Source organism: Anomaloglossus baeobatrachus, chromosome 5 (genome assembly GCF_048569485.1).
Source record: "Anomaloglossus baeobatrachus isolate aAnoBae1 chromosome 5, aAnoBae1.hap1, whole genome shotgun sequence".
Lineage (NCBI taxonomy): Eukaryota > Metazoa > Chordata > Amphibia > Anura > Aromobatidae > Anomaloglossus > Anomaloglossus baeobatrachus.
In genome coordinates, this window is record NC_134357.1 from 134,090,869 (window position 1) to 134,106,736 (window position 15,868).

General features: G+C 49.2%; 1 protein-coding gene across 5 annotated transcripts in view; it reads left to right on the forward strand.

Annotated features, from left to right (window-relative positions):
• SEC31B (SEC31 homolog B, COPII component) overlaps nt 1–15,868 on the forward strand; it is a 231,866-nt gene that overhangs the window by 5,885 nt on the left and 210,113 nt on the right. Inside the window, exon 1 of one of the 5 annotated variants that reach the window (XM_075348922.1) lies at nt 11,511–11,641. The exons of the other annotated variants lie outside the window; for them this stretch is intronic. Within the exon in view, the coding sequence (XP_075205037.1) occupies nt 11,636–11,641 (6 nt within the window). The 5' untranslated portion in view covers nt 11,511–11,635. Of the gene's footprint in view, nt 1–11,510; nt 11,642–15,868 lie in introns of those variants that run through there. 5 annotated transcript variants of the gene reach the window in all.

Sequence of the window (15,868 nt, forward strand, 5' to 3'; positions counted from 1 at the left end):
TGGTATACCGTGTTCACATTGTGGGATTTACTTAGAGAAAATGCTGTAAATATAAGACTAACAGCTATACCACAGGGATATCATTAGTATGGCTATAGCCACCTGTACTGTGGAGAGAATTCCCCTTACCCTATAGATCCCATATCTCTTTGTACCAATTAGCTGGGTTTAACCATCTCAGCCACCTGGGCCAATGGGGATTCCAGTACTCATGAAATCCTATTAGTATGGTCTACGAATGGTCTTATTTAGGACTAGTCAATCTCCCTGATTGGCATCTCTGGTGGGCATCCATAGCTGGTGGATAATGTGATTCTGGGTTGGGTGGCTGATACGTGGTTGCTCAGTACAGGCTTGCCCGTGCTCTGCTCTCTGTCTTCACCTACTTTTTGAGTGTGGACTTCAGAATTTTTTCATCTGTCAGGTATGGTCCTACTTAAAAAAATCTGCACATAATATGCTTACCTGCCCCCAATTCATTCTAGAATAAATTCATATTTTAATCTAGATGGTACAATATGCGGTGAAAGCTATAACAACGTTGTCCTGTAAACTGTATATGCTAAAAGAAAAGGCAAACTGAGCTTGTCCTCCCCTGCCCAGGTCCAGCCATGCCTCTCCTCCAGTCTTTGTGGATTGGCTGCAGCAGTGGCGCCACATCTACCGCCCTGGAACCCATAACCGGGCGCAGTGACTTGTGCTGCCTACATTGGCAGAGCAGTTGAACCTAGTGACTGGCAGCAGCAGTTACGAGCGCTGTAGGCGTGATATAACCTCTGCAGCCAATCACAAAGACAGGAGTAGCGATGGAGAAGAATCGCTGTCTTTAATAGTTCATTTTGTTATTTTTAGTCTTCATAGACTCCGAAACTGTAAGACAAAAATCTCTTTAAATAGATGAAAAGAATAATATAGGGAGGGCAGTGAATGGATTAGGGCTCATTCACACATTTTCACACATCAGTGATTTTTTTTTTTTTCTTCTTTTTAATTTGGTGCAAAAACAAAAGTGTTTTTAATTTGGGGTGTCAATAGTTTGGTCAGTGTCAGCCTTTACCATCAGTCTGGGCAGAGTTTTATCAGTTTTTCTAGGATGACAAAATAATAACTGATGGAGGTTCCTGAAGCTTCTTCTATCCCAACAGTCCATGAAAACCGGGCAGCACACGGATGGCATCAAGTGCTGTGATTTTTCTTGTTTCTCACAGATCCATAGACTTGTATTGGCGAGCTTAAGCCAACACTCAGATTAATATTGGGTAATGCGGGCGTCACACGAGACGAGCTATCGCGCGATGCATCGTCGGGGACACGGTTTTCGTGACGCACATCCGGCATCGCTTGCGACGTAGTTTCGTGTGACACCTCTGAGCGACGCAGAATTGATTACAAATCGTGAGTTGTGTACTCGTCGCTTATTTTTAAAAAATTGTTTATTTCTTTTTCGCTCCTAATTGGGAGACCCAGACAATTGGGTGTATAGCTATTGCCTCCGGAGGCCACACAAAGTATTACACTTAAAAGTGTAAGGCCCCTCCCCTTCTGGCTATACACCCCCAGTGGGATCACTGGCTCACCAGTTTTTGTGCTTTGTGCGAAGGAGGCAACACATCCACGCATAGCTCCACTGTTTAGTCAGCAGCAGCTGCTGACTATGTCGGATGGAAGAAAAGAGGGCCCATACAGGGCCCCCAGCATGCTCCCTTCTCACCCCACTTCATGTCGGAGGTGTTTGTTAAGGTTGAGGTACCCATTGCGGGTACGGAGGCTGGAGCCCACATGCTGCTTCCTTCCCCATCCCTTTTTACAGGGCTCTGGGTGAAGTGGGATTCTATCGGTCTCCAGGCACTGAGACCGTGCTCCATCCACAGCCCCTGGTATCTGCTGGACATGGAGCGGAGTATCTTCAGGGACATGGCCCTGCTACATGGAGGTACTCTGTGTCCCTGTGGGGACCGCGCAGACACACGGCAGCACTGCTGGGTGTGTTAGTGCGCCAGGGACAGCGGCGCTGTCCGCACTAGTGCCATCGCACACCACAGCGTTGCTGGGTGTGTTAGTGTATTGGGTGACTACTGCGCTAACCGCCGCTGCCATTTTTATTTAAGGCGCCGCTGGGATTTGTGGTGCGCCGGGGACTTCTGCGCCGGCCAGCACTGATATGCCGGCCGCGCTTATTAACTCGAGTCCCCGGCTTCTGGGCCTAGTCTCTCTTCGTTACCGCCCACAGGCCTGACAGTCAGGGTAGGGGCGTGACGCTGCATAGCACAGCAGCGCTGAGAGCTGGAGTATGTTTTGCATACTCCACCCCTCTCACTGTGTGCACTGTGAAACCGGATTCCCGCACTTTCTCAGGCACGCCCACGGCTTCCTTCTCTACAAGGACGCCGGCAGCCATTAGTGTCAGTTTCTGTACGATACAGAGACAAGTGTGGAAGACCCTGGCATTCTGATAGTCACACAATCGCTGCAACAGGCGTTAAGCAGCACCTGTGGTGCTAACCCCACTAGTGCAGAAGTGCACTTATAGATATGCTTGTACTATATACATTGCACTGTTTGGTCGCACGTTGTATATACCCTCCTGGATTGTGCGGAGGAGTTATCAGCATATTCTCTGTGTAAAACAAAGGTGCAGAACCACATGTTTTTCTATGCAGCCGGTACAGCATGTACGGCTATACGGCCGGCAGGTTACATAGACCCCCATTATATCCAACTCAGCCGGAGTCTCTGCTAATGGCCAGAGGATGAGGACGGTGTCTGCAGTATTTACTGACAGATTTTCTGAGACTATGGCTATGATACTAGAAGCCTAGCAGTCCGGACATGTCTCTCACAACATGGGCACTGTTGAATCATTGATCCATGGCCCCCCTCAGTGTGAACAACTAACAGCTCCGGGAATGTCACACGCATCCCAGAGTCACGGCTCTGCACAGACGTCAGTCCCAGACAGCCTAAGCGGGCTCACTATGAGCGGCCCTCGGTTTCATCAGGGTCCTAGCAGAAGGACTCTCTGTGTAATGAGGCGGAAGTAGCGGCTCAGGATTCTGATCCTGAGACCGCTCTCAATCTGGATACACCTAATGGTGACGCCATAGTGAATAATCTTATAGCGTCCATCAATAGAATGTTGGTTATTTCTCACCCAGCTCCTCCAGTGGAGGAGTCAGCTTCACGTATTTTTCTGGACCACTCTGCCTTCAGAGAGGCAGTCCAGGAACACCACACTTATCCAGATATGCGCTTCTCCAAACGGCTTAGGATACACGTTATCCCTGCCCCCTGACGTGGTCAAGGACTGGACCCAGTGTCCCAAGCGGCATCCTCCAATCTCCAGGCTTGTAGCTAGATCCATAGTTGCAGTGGGAGATGGAGCTGCACTTAAAGATGCCACTGACAGACAGATGGATCTCTGGTCTAAATCCATCTATGAGACTGTCGGCGCACCGTTGGCTCCAGCATTCTCACCCTTGGGGCACTCCAAGCTATTTCAGCTTGTCTTACACAGATTGACACGGTTACACGTACATCTGTGCCGCAGGTGGCATCCTTAACCTCTCAAATGTCTGCATTTGTTTCTTACGCGATTCAGGTTGCCCTAGACTCTGCGATCCGTACGGCAGTAGCCTCCGCTGCTCCGTGTTTTTAAGCAGAGCCTGGTCTGCTCGTTAAGTGAATGGAAGGCAGATTCTGCTTCCAAAAAAGGTTGCTTAACCAGTTGCCTTTTTCTGCTGACCGACTGTTTGGTGAGCGTTTGGATGTAACCATTAAACAGTCCAGGGGTAAGGATTCATCCTTTCCTCAGCCCGGACACAACAAACCCCAACAGAGCAGGAGGCAGTCGTGGTTTCGGTCTTTTCGAGGCTCGGGCAGGTCCCATTTTTCCTCGTCCAATGTGGACTCAAAAGGATCAGAGGAGCTCAGATTCTTGGCGGGCTCAGTCACGCCCAAAAAAGAGACAGTCTGAAAACCCGCTTCCAAGGCGGCTTCCTCATGACTTGCGGCCTCCTCTCTCCGCATCCTCGGTCGGTAGCAGGCTCACCCGCCTTGGCGATATTTAGCTGCCATAGGTCAATGACCGTTGGGTGTGAGACATTCTGTCTCACGGGTACAGGATAGAGCTCACTTCTCGTCCTCCAACTCGATTCTTCAGAACTTCTCCACCTCCCGGCCGAGCCGCTGCTCTTCTGCAAACAGGGTGCACTCTATAGGCAGAAAGAGTGATGACCCCCGTTCCTCTTCAGGAACAAGGTCACGGTTTTTACCCCAAATTATTTGCGGTGCCTATAAGAACGGGCCGTTCCGTCCCGTTCTGGATCTAAAACTGCTCAGCAAGCTCGTGGACACCAGGCGGTTCCGGATGGAATCCCTCCGCCATGTCATCGCCTCAATGTCCCAAGGAGATTTCCTAGCATCATTAGGCATCAAGGATGCTTATCCACACGTGCCGATTGATCCAGAGCACTAGCGTTTCTACGCTTCGTTATAGGAGACGAACACCTTCTGTTCGTAGCTCTACCTTCCGGCTAGCGACAGTCCCACTGGTCTTCGCCAAGGTCAGGGCAGCAGTAGTCACAGTCCTGCACTCTCAGGGTCACTCTGTGATCCCATATTTAGACGATCTACTTGTCAAGGCACTCTCTTAGGAAACATGCCGACACTGCCCGAACGTTGCGCTGGAGACTCTCTAGAGTTTTGGGTGGATCATCAACTTTTTGAAGTCAGATCCGACCCCGACCCTATCGCTAACATATCTAGGCATGGAGTTTCATACTCTCTCAGCGATAGTGAAGCTTCCGCTAGACAAACAGCATTCACTACGGGCTGCAATCTCTTCTTTAAGGACCAGTCGCACACATTGAGACGCCTCATGCACTTCCTACGTAAGATGGTAGCAATGGAGGCAGTTCTTTTCGCGCAGTTTCATCTGCGTCCACTACAATGTGACATTCTCCGCCAATGGGACGGGGAGTCGACCTCCCTCAACAGAGTCGTCTTTCTTTCTCAGGCGGCCAAGGAATCTCTACGGTGGTGGCTTCTTCCCACCTCATGGTCAAAAAGAAGGTCCTTCCTATCCCCATCCTGGGCGATAGTTACGACAGACGCGAGTCTATCAGGGTGGGGAGCAGTTTTTCTCCACCACAGCGCTCAGGGTACGTGGACTCAGCAAGAGTCCACCCTTCAGATCAATGTTCTTGAACACAGAGCAGTGTATCTTGCCCTACAAACCTTCCAACAGCAGCTGGACAGCAAGCAAATCCGACTTCAGTCGGACAACTCCACAGCGGTGGCATACATCAACCACCAAGGAAGAACGCGCAACCGGCAAGCCTTCCAGGAAGTCCGGCAGGTTCTGATGTGGGTGGAAGACACGGCATCCACCATATCCACAGTTCACATCCCAGGCGTGGAAAACTAGGAAGCTGACTTCCTAAGTCGCCGGGGTGTGGCCGAAAGGGTATGGTCTCTTCACCCGGACGGGTTTCAGGAGATCTGGCGCCGCTGACAGAGGCCGGACGTCGATCTAATGGCGTCACGGCACAACAACAATGTGCCAGCTTCATGGCACGGTTTCACAATCATCGAGCTCTGGCGGCAGACGCCTTAGTTCAGCATTGGTCGCAGTTCCAGCTACCTTATGTGCCACCTCTGGCATTGTTGCCCAGAGTGCTGCGCTAGATCAGGACCGACTGCGGCCGCGCCATCCTCGTCGCTACAGATTGGCCGAGGATGTTGTGGTTCCCGGTTCTGTGGTGCCTCACGGTAGGCTAACCGGGGGCACTACCAGACCAATCAGACTGGCTGTCTCAAGGGCCATTCTTCCATTTGAATTCTACGGCCCTCAACCTGATGGTGTGGCATTGAGTCCTGGAACCTAGTGTCGTCAGGATTACCTCAGGACGTGGTTGCCATCATGAGACAGGCTAGCATACCAACGTCCGCCAAGATTGACCACAGGACGTGGAAGATATTCTTATCTCGGTGCTCGGCGCAGGGTGTTTCTCCCTGGCCGGTTGCATCGTCTATGTTTCCTTCCTTCCTGCAATCTAGGTTGGAAAAAGGGTTGTCGCTCAGTTCCCTTTAGGGACAAGTCTCAGCGCTATCTGTATTTTTTCAGAAACGACTTCCTCAGGTACGCACGTTCCTACGGGGAGTTTGTCGTCTCAGCACTCCGTACAAGCGGCCGTTAGAGCCCTGGGATCTGAACAAGGTTCTAATTGCTCTCCAGATGCCGCCTTTCGAGCCTTTGAAAGAGGTCTCCCTTCCCGCTTTTCTCGGGAAGTGGCCTTCTAGTAACGGTCTCGTCTCTTAGGAGAGTTTCCGAGCTAGCAACGCTCTCATACAAATCTCCCTTCCTGGTCCTTCACCAGGACAGGGTAGTTCTGCGTCCGATTCCGGAATTTCTCCCTAAGGTGGTATCCCACTTTCATATCAATCAGGATATCACCTCACCTTCTTTGTGTCCTCGTCCAGTCCATCAATTTCAGAAGGATTTGCATCTGTTGGTTCTGGTGAGAGCACTCAGGTTCTACTTCCCGCATGGCGCTCCTGCGCCACCCGGATGCACTCTTTGTCCTTGTCGCTGGTCGGCGTAAACAGTCGCAAGCTTCTGAATCCACCCTGGCTCGGGGGATCGAGGAACCAATTCTTGAAACCTACAGTTCTACTGGGCTTCTGGTTCTCTCAAGGCTGAAGGCCCATTCTACCAGAGCCGTGGGTGCATCCTGGGCATTACGGCACCAGGCTACGGCTCAGCAGGTGTGTCAGGCACCTACCTGATTGAGTCTGCATACTTTTACCAAGCATTTTCAGGTGCATACCTACGCTTCGGCAGACGCCAGCCTAGGTAGATAAGTCCTTCAGGCGGCGATTGCCCACCTGTAGGAAAGGGCTGTTTGACGGCCCTATCACGAGGTATTCTTTTACCCACCCAGGGACTGCTTTTGGACGTCCCAATTGTCTGGGTCTCCCAATTAGGAGCGAAAAAGAAGAAGGGAATTTTGTTTACTTACCGTAAATTCCTTTTCTTCTAGCTCCAATTGGGAGACCCAGCACCCGCCCTGTTTTCTCGGGGTTTTTCTGTTTTTTCGGGTACACATGTTGTTCATGTGGTATGGTTCAGTTCTCCGATGTTTCCTCGGATTGAATTGGTCTTTAAACCAGTTATTGGCTTTCCTCCTTCTTGCTTTGGCACTAAAACTGGTGAGCCAGTGATCCCACTGGGGGTGTATAGCCAGAAGGGGAGGGGCCTTACACTTTTAAGTGTAATACTTTGTGTGGCCTCCGGAGGCAATAGCTATACACCCAATTGTCTGGGTCTCCCAATTGGAGCTAGAAGAAAAGGAATTTACGGTAAGTAAACAAAATTCCCTTCTTTTCATGGCGCCGGTTGTTCATTGTACCCGGGGCAGCACACATCCCTCCGTCTGACACCCCGGGAACGATGAACACAGCTTACCTGCGTCCCGCAGCTTCCGCCGGCAATGCGGAAGGAAGGAGGTGGGCGGGATGTTTACGTCCCGCTCATCTCTGCCCCTCCGCTTCTATTGGCCGGTCGCTGTGTGACGTCGCTGTGACGCCAAACGTCCCTCCCCCTTCAGGAAGTGGATGTTCGCTGCCCACAGCGAGGTCGCTCAGCAGGTAAGTACGTGTGACGGGGGTTTAACGACTTTGTGCGCCACGGGCAACTAATTGCCCGTGACGCACAAACGACGGGGGCGGGTACGATCTCTCGTGCAATCGCACGATAGATCGTACCGTGTGATGCCCACATTAGTCTCTGTGCTTTTATGCTTACCACTTGGTCTGAGGAAAAAATTGGACATGTGAACTACCCGATAGACTGTCATAGCTACAAGTGCTATCTGTGATGGACACTGATTGCACACATACGGGAAAACCTAATGTGTAAATGAGCCATTACAATGGGATCTATAAAAGGGTAACTTTTCAGTTATTGTTATGGGGTTGTCCACTACTCGGACAACCCCCTTCTCAATCCATATGTTTCCCCTTTTTAGAATAACACTTATACCCAACTCCGGTGCTGGCTCCGTCCCAGAGGCGGCAGCACTCGCTCTCCTGGCGATCATGTAAGGCTAAGGCCACACGAGCTTATGGCATCTGATGCGAGTGCTTCGGATGAGATAGCCTTCTCGCAGCACAGTGGGAGCTACCGTAGCTATGTGCCCACGGGACAATGTACCCGCGGATTTTGCCACGGAAAACCTGCGGCTTTATCTGGATTTTCTAGATAAATCCGCACTTTTTAGCAAGTACAGACACTCCCCATGTTATCCTATGGGACATGGGGAGTGCTGTGTCCATGCTGCGGTATGTGCAGCTGCGGAACATGCTGCGGATGTCCCGCAGCCGCACATAACTGCATGTCAATTCCTGAGGAAATATCTGTGATATTCCTGGCCTTCCACTATGAAGATAGAGGCCGGGAAGTCAGCAGGTAAGTCGCATGAATGTCCGCAGGTTTACCGCAGAGGCTGAGACAGAGATTCCGGGAGCTGCTGCGGGAAACCTGCGGACGTACCTGCAGATATATCCGGTGGTACATTGTCCTGTGGGCACATAGCCTAAGCAGTGTGTCATGCTACTGTGATTCGATCCTGTAATCGGATCACAGCTGCGGAGGAGAGGGAGGGCTTAATCTCCCTATCTCATTGCCAGCTGATGCGATTATCACACTGCACTCTGCTGTCATCTGAGGTTTTTTTTTTTTTTTTTTTTTTTTGAATTCCGCTCGGTCCGTTTTACTCGCTGTGTGTCCTAGCCCTTAGGCTATGACCGCACTTTGCAGTTCCATTCTGCAGCTTGTAAGTCACTGCGTGTGCGTCTCAGAACGCAGCCGAAAAAGCTGCGTTCTGAGACGCATTCGGCAGAACGCAAAGTGCGGACTTCACCCGACTTCATTGTAATCGCGCGGCTGTGTGCGTGTGCTGCGGCTTGATTTGCGGTCACACGTGAAGGACTCACCTGTGATCGCAAATCCCCTGAGTGACTGCAGTGAGCCGCGCGATCAGCTGTGCTTTCACTCAGGTTACTCGCGGCCACAGCTGCAGTCCTCCACCGGAGAGCGGTGGCCGCGAGTAACCTCAGTGACAGCACAGCTGATCGCGCGACTCACTTCAGTTGCTCCATGGAGCGGCGATGTTCTACTGTTGCTCCTGTCAGCTTCCGATGTAGCAGAGCTGGAAGTGTCGGGGGACCTAGCGTGGATTACGTCGGACTTGGAGGTGTTTTTGAGGGGTTAATAAAGTGGTGAAAGAGGGTGTTTTTTGTCTTTCATTACAAATAAATTATTTTTTTGGGTGTACGTCTTTATTTACTTTAACTTACAGGTTCATCATGGAAGGTATCTCGGGGAGACGCCTGCCATGATTAACCTAGGACTTAGTGGCAGCTATGGGCTGCTGCCATTAACTCCTTATTACCCCGTTTGCCACCGCACCAGGGCAATTCGGGATGAGCCGGGTATAGTCCCGGGACTGTCTCATCTAATGCATGCGGCAATTCCGGGCGGCTGCTGGCTGATATTGTTAGGCTGGGGGGCTCCCCATAACGTGGAGCTTCCCATCCTGAGAATACCAGCCTTCGGTCGTGTGGCTTTACCCTGGCTGGTATCCAAATAGGGGGGGACCGCACGTCGTTTGTTTTTCATTTATTTATTTTTTGTACTTCTTGATATAGACACGCCCACCGGCGGCTGTGATTGGCTGCAGTGAGGCAGCTGTCACTCAGCGTGGGGGCGTGTCTGACTGCAACCAATCATAGGCGGGGGAAGCAGGGAATACGTAATGGATTAATGAGCGGCCGGCATTTTCAAAATAAAAGAAGCCGCCACAGTGTGAACGCCATGTAGCGCTGCACCGGGGATCGGTGAGTATGAGAGAGGGAGTGGGAGGGAGAGACCGACATGGACAGAGAGAGAGATAGAGACCTAGAGAGAGAGAGACCGACTGACAGACCGAGGGACAGACCGACCGACAGAGAGAGAAAGACGAAAGACCTGCCTTTATGTTAAATAAAACGTGGATCGCAATAATAATGCAATGCAAACGCACTGCTTCACATTTTGGCAGCGATTTTCTACAACTCATTGATTTCAATGGGTGTAGAACACACCAAAATGGCAAAAACAATTGACATGCTGCTTCTTTTGAACGCATGGTTTTTGCCACAAAATATGCAAATTAAACGCTGTGTTTGGAAACGCAAAGTGCGGACAAGAAATTCACATTTTCCATAGACTTTGCTGGAAAATCAAAACGCATGCATTTTGGCATGAAAACGCTGCAGTTCAAAACTGATCTAAAAATCAGGTGGAAACGCAAAGTGCGGTCATAGCCTTAGTCTTTCTTCACCTGAGTCCTGCGGCCAGTAAGCGGCTGCTTCACTCTCCCCGCCTCCGGACAAATCGTTCACATCCGGAGGAAGTGAGTGCTGATGCTCTCTCTCTTTGCCTCCGGATATACATGATAGTACTGAAGACGAGGAGAGTGATGCAGCCACTTATTGGCCGCAGGACTCGGGTGAACTAAGACTGTTACATGATCGCCAGGAGGGTGAATGCTGCTGCCGCCGCTGGGATGGGAACCAGCACAGGAATTGGGTATAAGTGTTATTATCCTAGAACGGGGAAACATACAGATTGAAAAGGGGTTTTCCGAGTAGTGAACATCCTTCGGAATTTCTGAAGTGTTACCCTTTTATAGATCCCAATGTAATGTCTGTGTTTTTCACAGATAGCACTTGTAGCTATGATAGGCTATGGGAAGTTCACGTCTGACTTTGGACCAAGTGGTCAGCATATAAGTACAGAGACTTCTCCGATATGGGTTGCGGAGGGTTTGTCCGAGTAGAGGACACCACAAGAAGTTGAGTTCTATATAGCGGAGCTGAAAAAAGACCTAATTAGAGGCTGTAATGTACCAAGTATAGGAGCTAAACAGAAAAGAAACAGGTTTATATTTTGTAGCCTCCAGGAGAACATGAGGCAGTAGCACAGCGGGGCACGGATTCCACCTCCTGATTTTTAGTGAGAATGTCAGGTATTCATCTTTCAGATGCAGATAAGATAAAGGCCATCCCTGACTGCGGCGGTTTCTTGGTACATGCCAGACAAAGCACATTTCCGGCAGGAGAGGTTGTGCCCTTGGGTCGGCATATGACAAATGTGATTTATTTGAACAATTCCCCTCTCTGGTGCCTGTGGCGTGTTGACTCCCAGCGTGCACGGTCTCCCCGACCCAGGTATGAATGGTGTCTGTCTATGATGTGGAATCTCCGCAGCAGCACAAAGCAAATGCCAAGTTCAATCTTCATCATACCATCTCTAGTTGGGAGGGTGACAGATGTATATAACGTGACATGTTTCCATTTGCGTTCTGTTACCTTACGGGGAATGGAAGGGTTTGACAATATTCTGCAGTAAAACACGATGTCTCTTCCAGTTCAGTGTCCTCAGACTCGGATACACGGTTATGTCATGTGAGGAGTGATGCATCTTCTAATTGACTGCACGTCCCTGAGTGTATAATGGAGAAATGGGCAAATCACAGGTAAACGGAGATCAGAGGAGCTGGCCACAAGGTGACCGTGCAGGATCTGGGCGGAGATGAAGGTCAGACTTCTGGTTGTCCCTTTCTTTGTATTTTGCTTTTTCGGCCTTGCCTGGCCGAATGATCTGAATGAGAACATAAAGCTATAAACAGCAAGTTATGTCACATTGTGCTATAGTGCAATGCAACGAGAACCGAATCCAAAATAAATTACTGAATAATATCAGCACATAAATATAATAAAGTGTAATAATAATGTGCGTGTACTTATTCCTTATCAATCTGGTGACACAGAGTTTTGCACAAACTTTGCCTACAGTCATGGTGGCATTGGGCTCTGTTCAGATTGCAGATTCTACCACTTTGCCTGATGGTTTATCTGGTGTCTGGGATCAATGCAGGCAGACTCGAACGTCAAACTGCTGTGTGCTGATTCATAGGCAGGCTAGCAAGGGTTAATCTCTACTAGACTGCTTGCTCCTTTAACCACATGTTGTGGGGAGACCCATCACATTTGCTACCCTCCTATTTATGCTGGTGGAATCCTTCTACCAATGCCAGCTATAGTTTATTCTATGTTGTTCTGTGAGTTGTGGTGTCCCAGACTCTCTGGTGAAAGTTGTGCTTATTGCTTGGAGCTGTTGTGGAGTTTACCCCTGTTGTTTTATACTTCTTCTTTCCTGGTCTTGTTTTTCCTCCTGAACCTCTTATTGTTTTTACCTTTTGTGTGTGAATCCGATCGGGAGCAGGGCCAAGATGGAGACTTGTGCTTCTCCACCATTAGGAGTATCCCTAAGCGTAAAGATAGCATATGGTCCTCTAGCTTCAGAAACACCTTGGGATAGCTGGGAATCGGGGCTCTTAAAGTCATCATGACGTTTGGTCAATCTTTTCAACCCCAAACATCCCTAACATATGAGATACAAGAGCTGGTGTATTGGGCAAAGTGTCTAAAGTTATCATCCAGCATGATACGTTGCACATTGTAAGAGTATACGTTTACACTGTCTAAAAACATTTTCAGGTCTCATACAGAAAACTATGGAAAACCTACCTCTAAATTATGCCATATATAAAGAACTGTTTAAAAGAAAATGGCTTAAAAAACTCCAAGTGCTGTGAACACAGACTTCATCATTCGCTGCAGAACTTAGTCGTGTCTTGTTTCAGCGTTTTAAAAAAAAAATCTATGCCGTATAATCTTCCACTGAGAATAATCCAGAAATTGTTGCTGAAGCGTGTACACATGGAAATATATGGGGGTATGGCCTCTTTCAATACAAATGTACAATGTTGTTCTAATTTGGGCTCTGGCTATTCGTGCTTCACCCTCCATTGTCTGTAGAATTGTTGAGATCAGTCTCCGAATAAAAGGACTGTTCCCCAAATCGTAAGTTATTGAATTGCTGATTGCTTGATGTCTAAACCCTGTGGCTCCCAGTAATGTCCAAGAAATTCACCTCCATCTTGATTGGCATGGATATGGTCATCCTGGACCTCTGCTCCATTCATTGTCTATTGGACTGCTGGAGAAAGCTGAGCCTAGCTATTTCTGGCAGTGTCTTAGGTGATAGATGGGGTGGAGGTTGACCGTGTGCACCTCCGTTCTCATGATCTTTGGGGGTCCCAGCAGACGCCTTCTCTCCCCAATTCATATACTAATATTTGTTTAGCTCCTTGTGACTCATTAAATAAAATGAATTCTACCTCTGAGGCAAGCGACTCGTACAACAAGTCTGAACATTTCGCCATTTTCAGATTCTAGAAGCAGGGAGGGAACGCTGGTGGTTATTAATGTGTATACACCCTCATCATTTACTGGGATGGCGGAGGAAGAGATGCTTTTTATTTTTTTTTTTTTTTTTTTTTTTACCACTCGAAAAAAGGTTTTGGTTTTCTATTTCTTTGTCGTCCCTGACACAGTAAGGCTATGTGCGCACGTTGCGTAAATACATGCAGTTACGCTGCGCTTTGTAGCGCAGCGTAACTGCATGCGTCCTGCGTCCCCTGCACAGTCTATGGAGATTGTGCAGGGGCCGTGCGCACGTGGCGTTTAAGAGCGCAGCGCTTCGGCTACTGCCGAAGCGCTGCGCAAAAAGAAGTGACATGTCACTTCTTTCCTGCGCTTTGCCGGCAGCTCCTGCTCTGTCTATGGCAGGAGCTGCAGGCAGAGCGCATGGAATTGGCGCTCACTACGGACATTTCTGCAGCGATCTAAAGCGCACATGTGCTCTTCAGATCGCTGCAGAAATTTCTGCACGGCTAGTACGCAACGTGCGCACATAGCCTAACCCTAGAGGTAAATGGTAAGTGAACAGTGACGGATCCTGTCTGCAGAATAGTCCTGTAGGAATCCTGCAGAGAATGTAGGGAATATTTTCCTACCCATCAGTGTCATTTTGTCTGGCAGCGTTTAGACCGTGTGAAGCGGGCACTGTCAATCAGAAGCGGAGGATGGCCCCAGTATGCAAATAAGAAGGTAGTACGGAACGCCAAGATCTTGGCCACGCCAAAGGTGCACCCAACCCCCCTCATTTCCATGTGAATTAAAAGTAATTTTCTCAGACAATGTACCAGTAACGGGTGCACTGTTAGGCCTAAGCCACACGGCGAGAAAATCGGTGCGAGTGGAGTGCGATAAAACATCGCATTCCCCTCGGACCAATTCTAGCCTGTGTGACAGCACACATGAGCGATTATTTTCTCAGCCCTAATCGGACCGAGAAAACAATCGCAGCATGCTGCGATTGTAATCCGAGACTCTTTCTCTCGCACCCATTCAAGTGAATGGGGCGAGAGAAAAATCGCACTGCACTCGCGGTACACCGGTGTACCGTGCGCGCAGAGCGAGAATGTCTATAGCCGGCTACACAGGCGAGAGGGAGAGAAATCCCTCCCTCCCCTCCTGAGTGCCGGCCCGCCCCCCGCAGCTGAGGTCTGCTCGCACGAACGGACCTAAGTTGCAAGGACACAAGTATGACACTCGGCTATGCTGTACTGCCAGCACGAGCCGAGTCTCATGCAAGGGGATCGCAGTAGTCCCCGTGTGGCCCCAGCCTTAATGTTTCTTATAGGGATGAGTTCCCTTACACAGCCAATTTGAAATGCATTTTGGGGTGTCAGACTCTTACTAAAGGAGAAGTTGTTTGAAGAAAAAAAAAAAAAACCACCCTATTTTGTTTTTGATGTTCTGTAAAAGTGATTAATTTTTTTGGAGACTGATGGGTAAAAAGTGAAGATTTCTATAGATTTCTGCTCTTCTTCAGGGTCACTCACCTGATGGCCTCCCTTCTGGTATGACCATCCCTCGACTATAGTGTATATACATATTCTGTGGTGCTGTCAATGATTGGGCAGATTGATGGGAAGGGCCACTCAGCAATGTCATCAATTGTATTCAGCAATTCTTCATGCCCAAGTGGTGAGGATGATGATGCACCTGTGAACAAATTTTATTGATTGCTAATTTTCTGAGGGGTATGTGGTCAGATGGCACACATTCGATTTATCCACCTGTGAACGCGCCCTTACAACACAGCTTCTCCTCTCTGCCTGTGACTTTTTGCTGCCCTGATGTGGCTTCTAACGTCATATAGATATTAGGCTGCTTTCACACATCCGTTTTTTGCCGTCCGGCAAAAAAACTGATGCAACGGATCCAGGGAAAAAACGGATCCGTTGCATCAGTTTTTTCCATGCGTTCCTTCCGTTTTTTTGACGGATCCGTTGTGCTACTGAGCATGCGCAGTTCAAAAAAACGGATCAGTCGTTGTATTCCGTCAAATGCCGGATGAGGACGAATCCAGCACCCATAGGCTTTCATTGTAACTCATGGCTCCATACGGTTTTTCGCCTGAGACAAAACGCTGCAAGCAGCGTTTCATCTGGCTGCCGAATCAGCTATTTACGCAGGATCCGGCAAAAGCCGGATGCAGCGCAAGGCCATGCCGCACAATCTGGTGCTAACACAGTCTATGGGGGAAAGAATGGATCCAGTGGCAACACACGCTGGATCCGATCTTTTCGGTTTTTACCTGATTGTGCCGCTCGGCAAAAAACGGATGTGTGAAAGCAGCCTAAGGAGTCTAGTACCTTACTGACCCATGAGTGAGGGTATTCAGTGCTCTGTAAGACATCAGAGCCTCTACACTCCGACCTCATGGGAAAGTGATATAATTCTTGAAGACCATATGGAGTATTTATTGCGTTGTGGCTGTGGACCATTTACTTTTATTTATAAGGTTTCCTCACATTGCAGCAGTTCGTCTGTAAATTAGGGCTTCAGTATT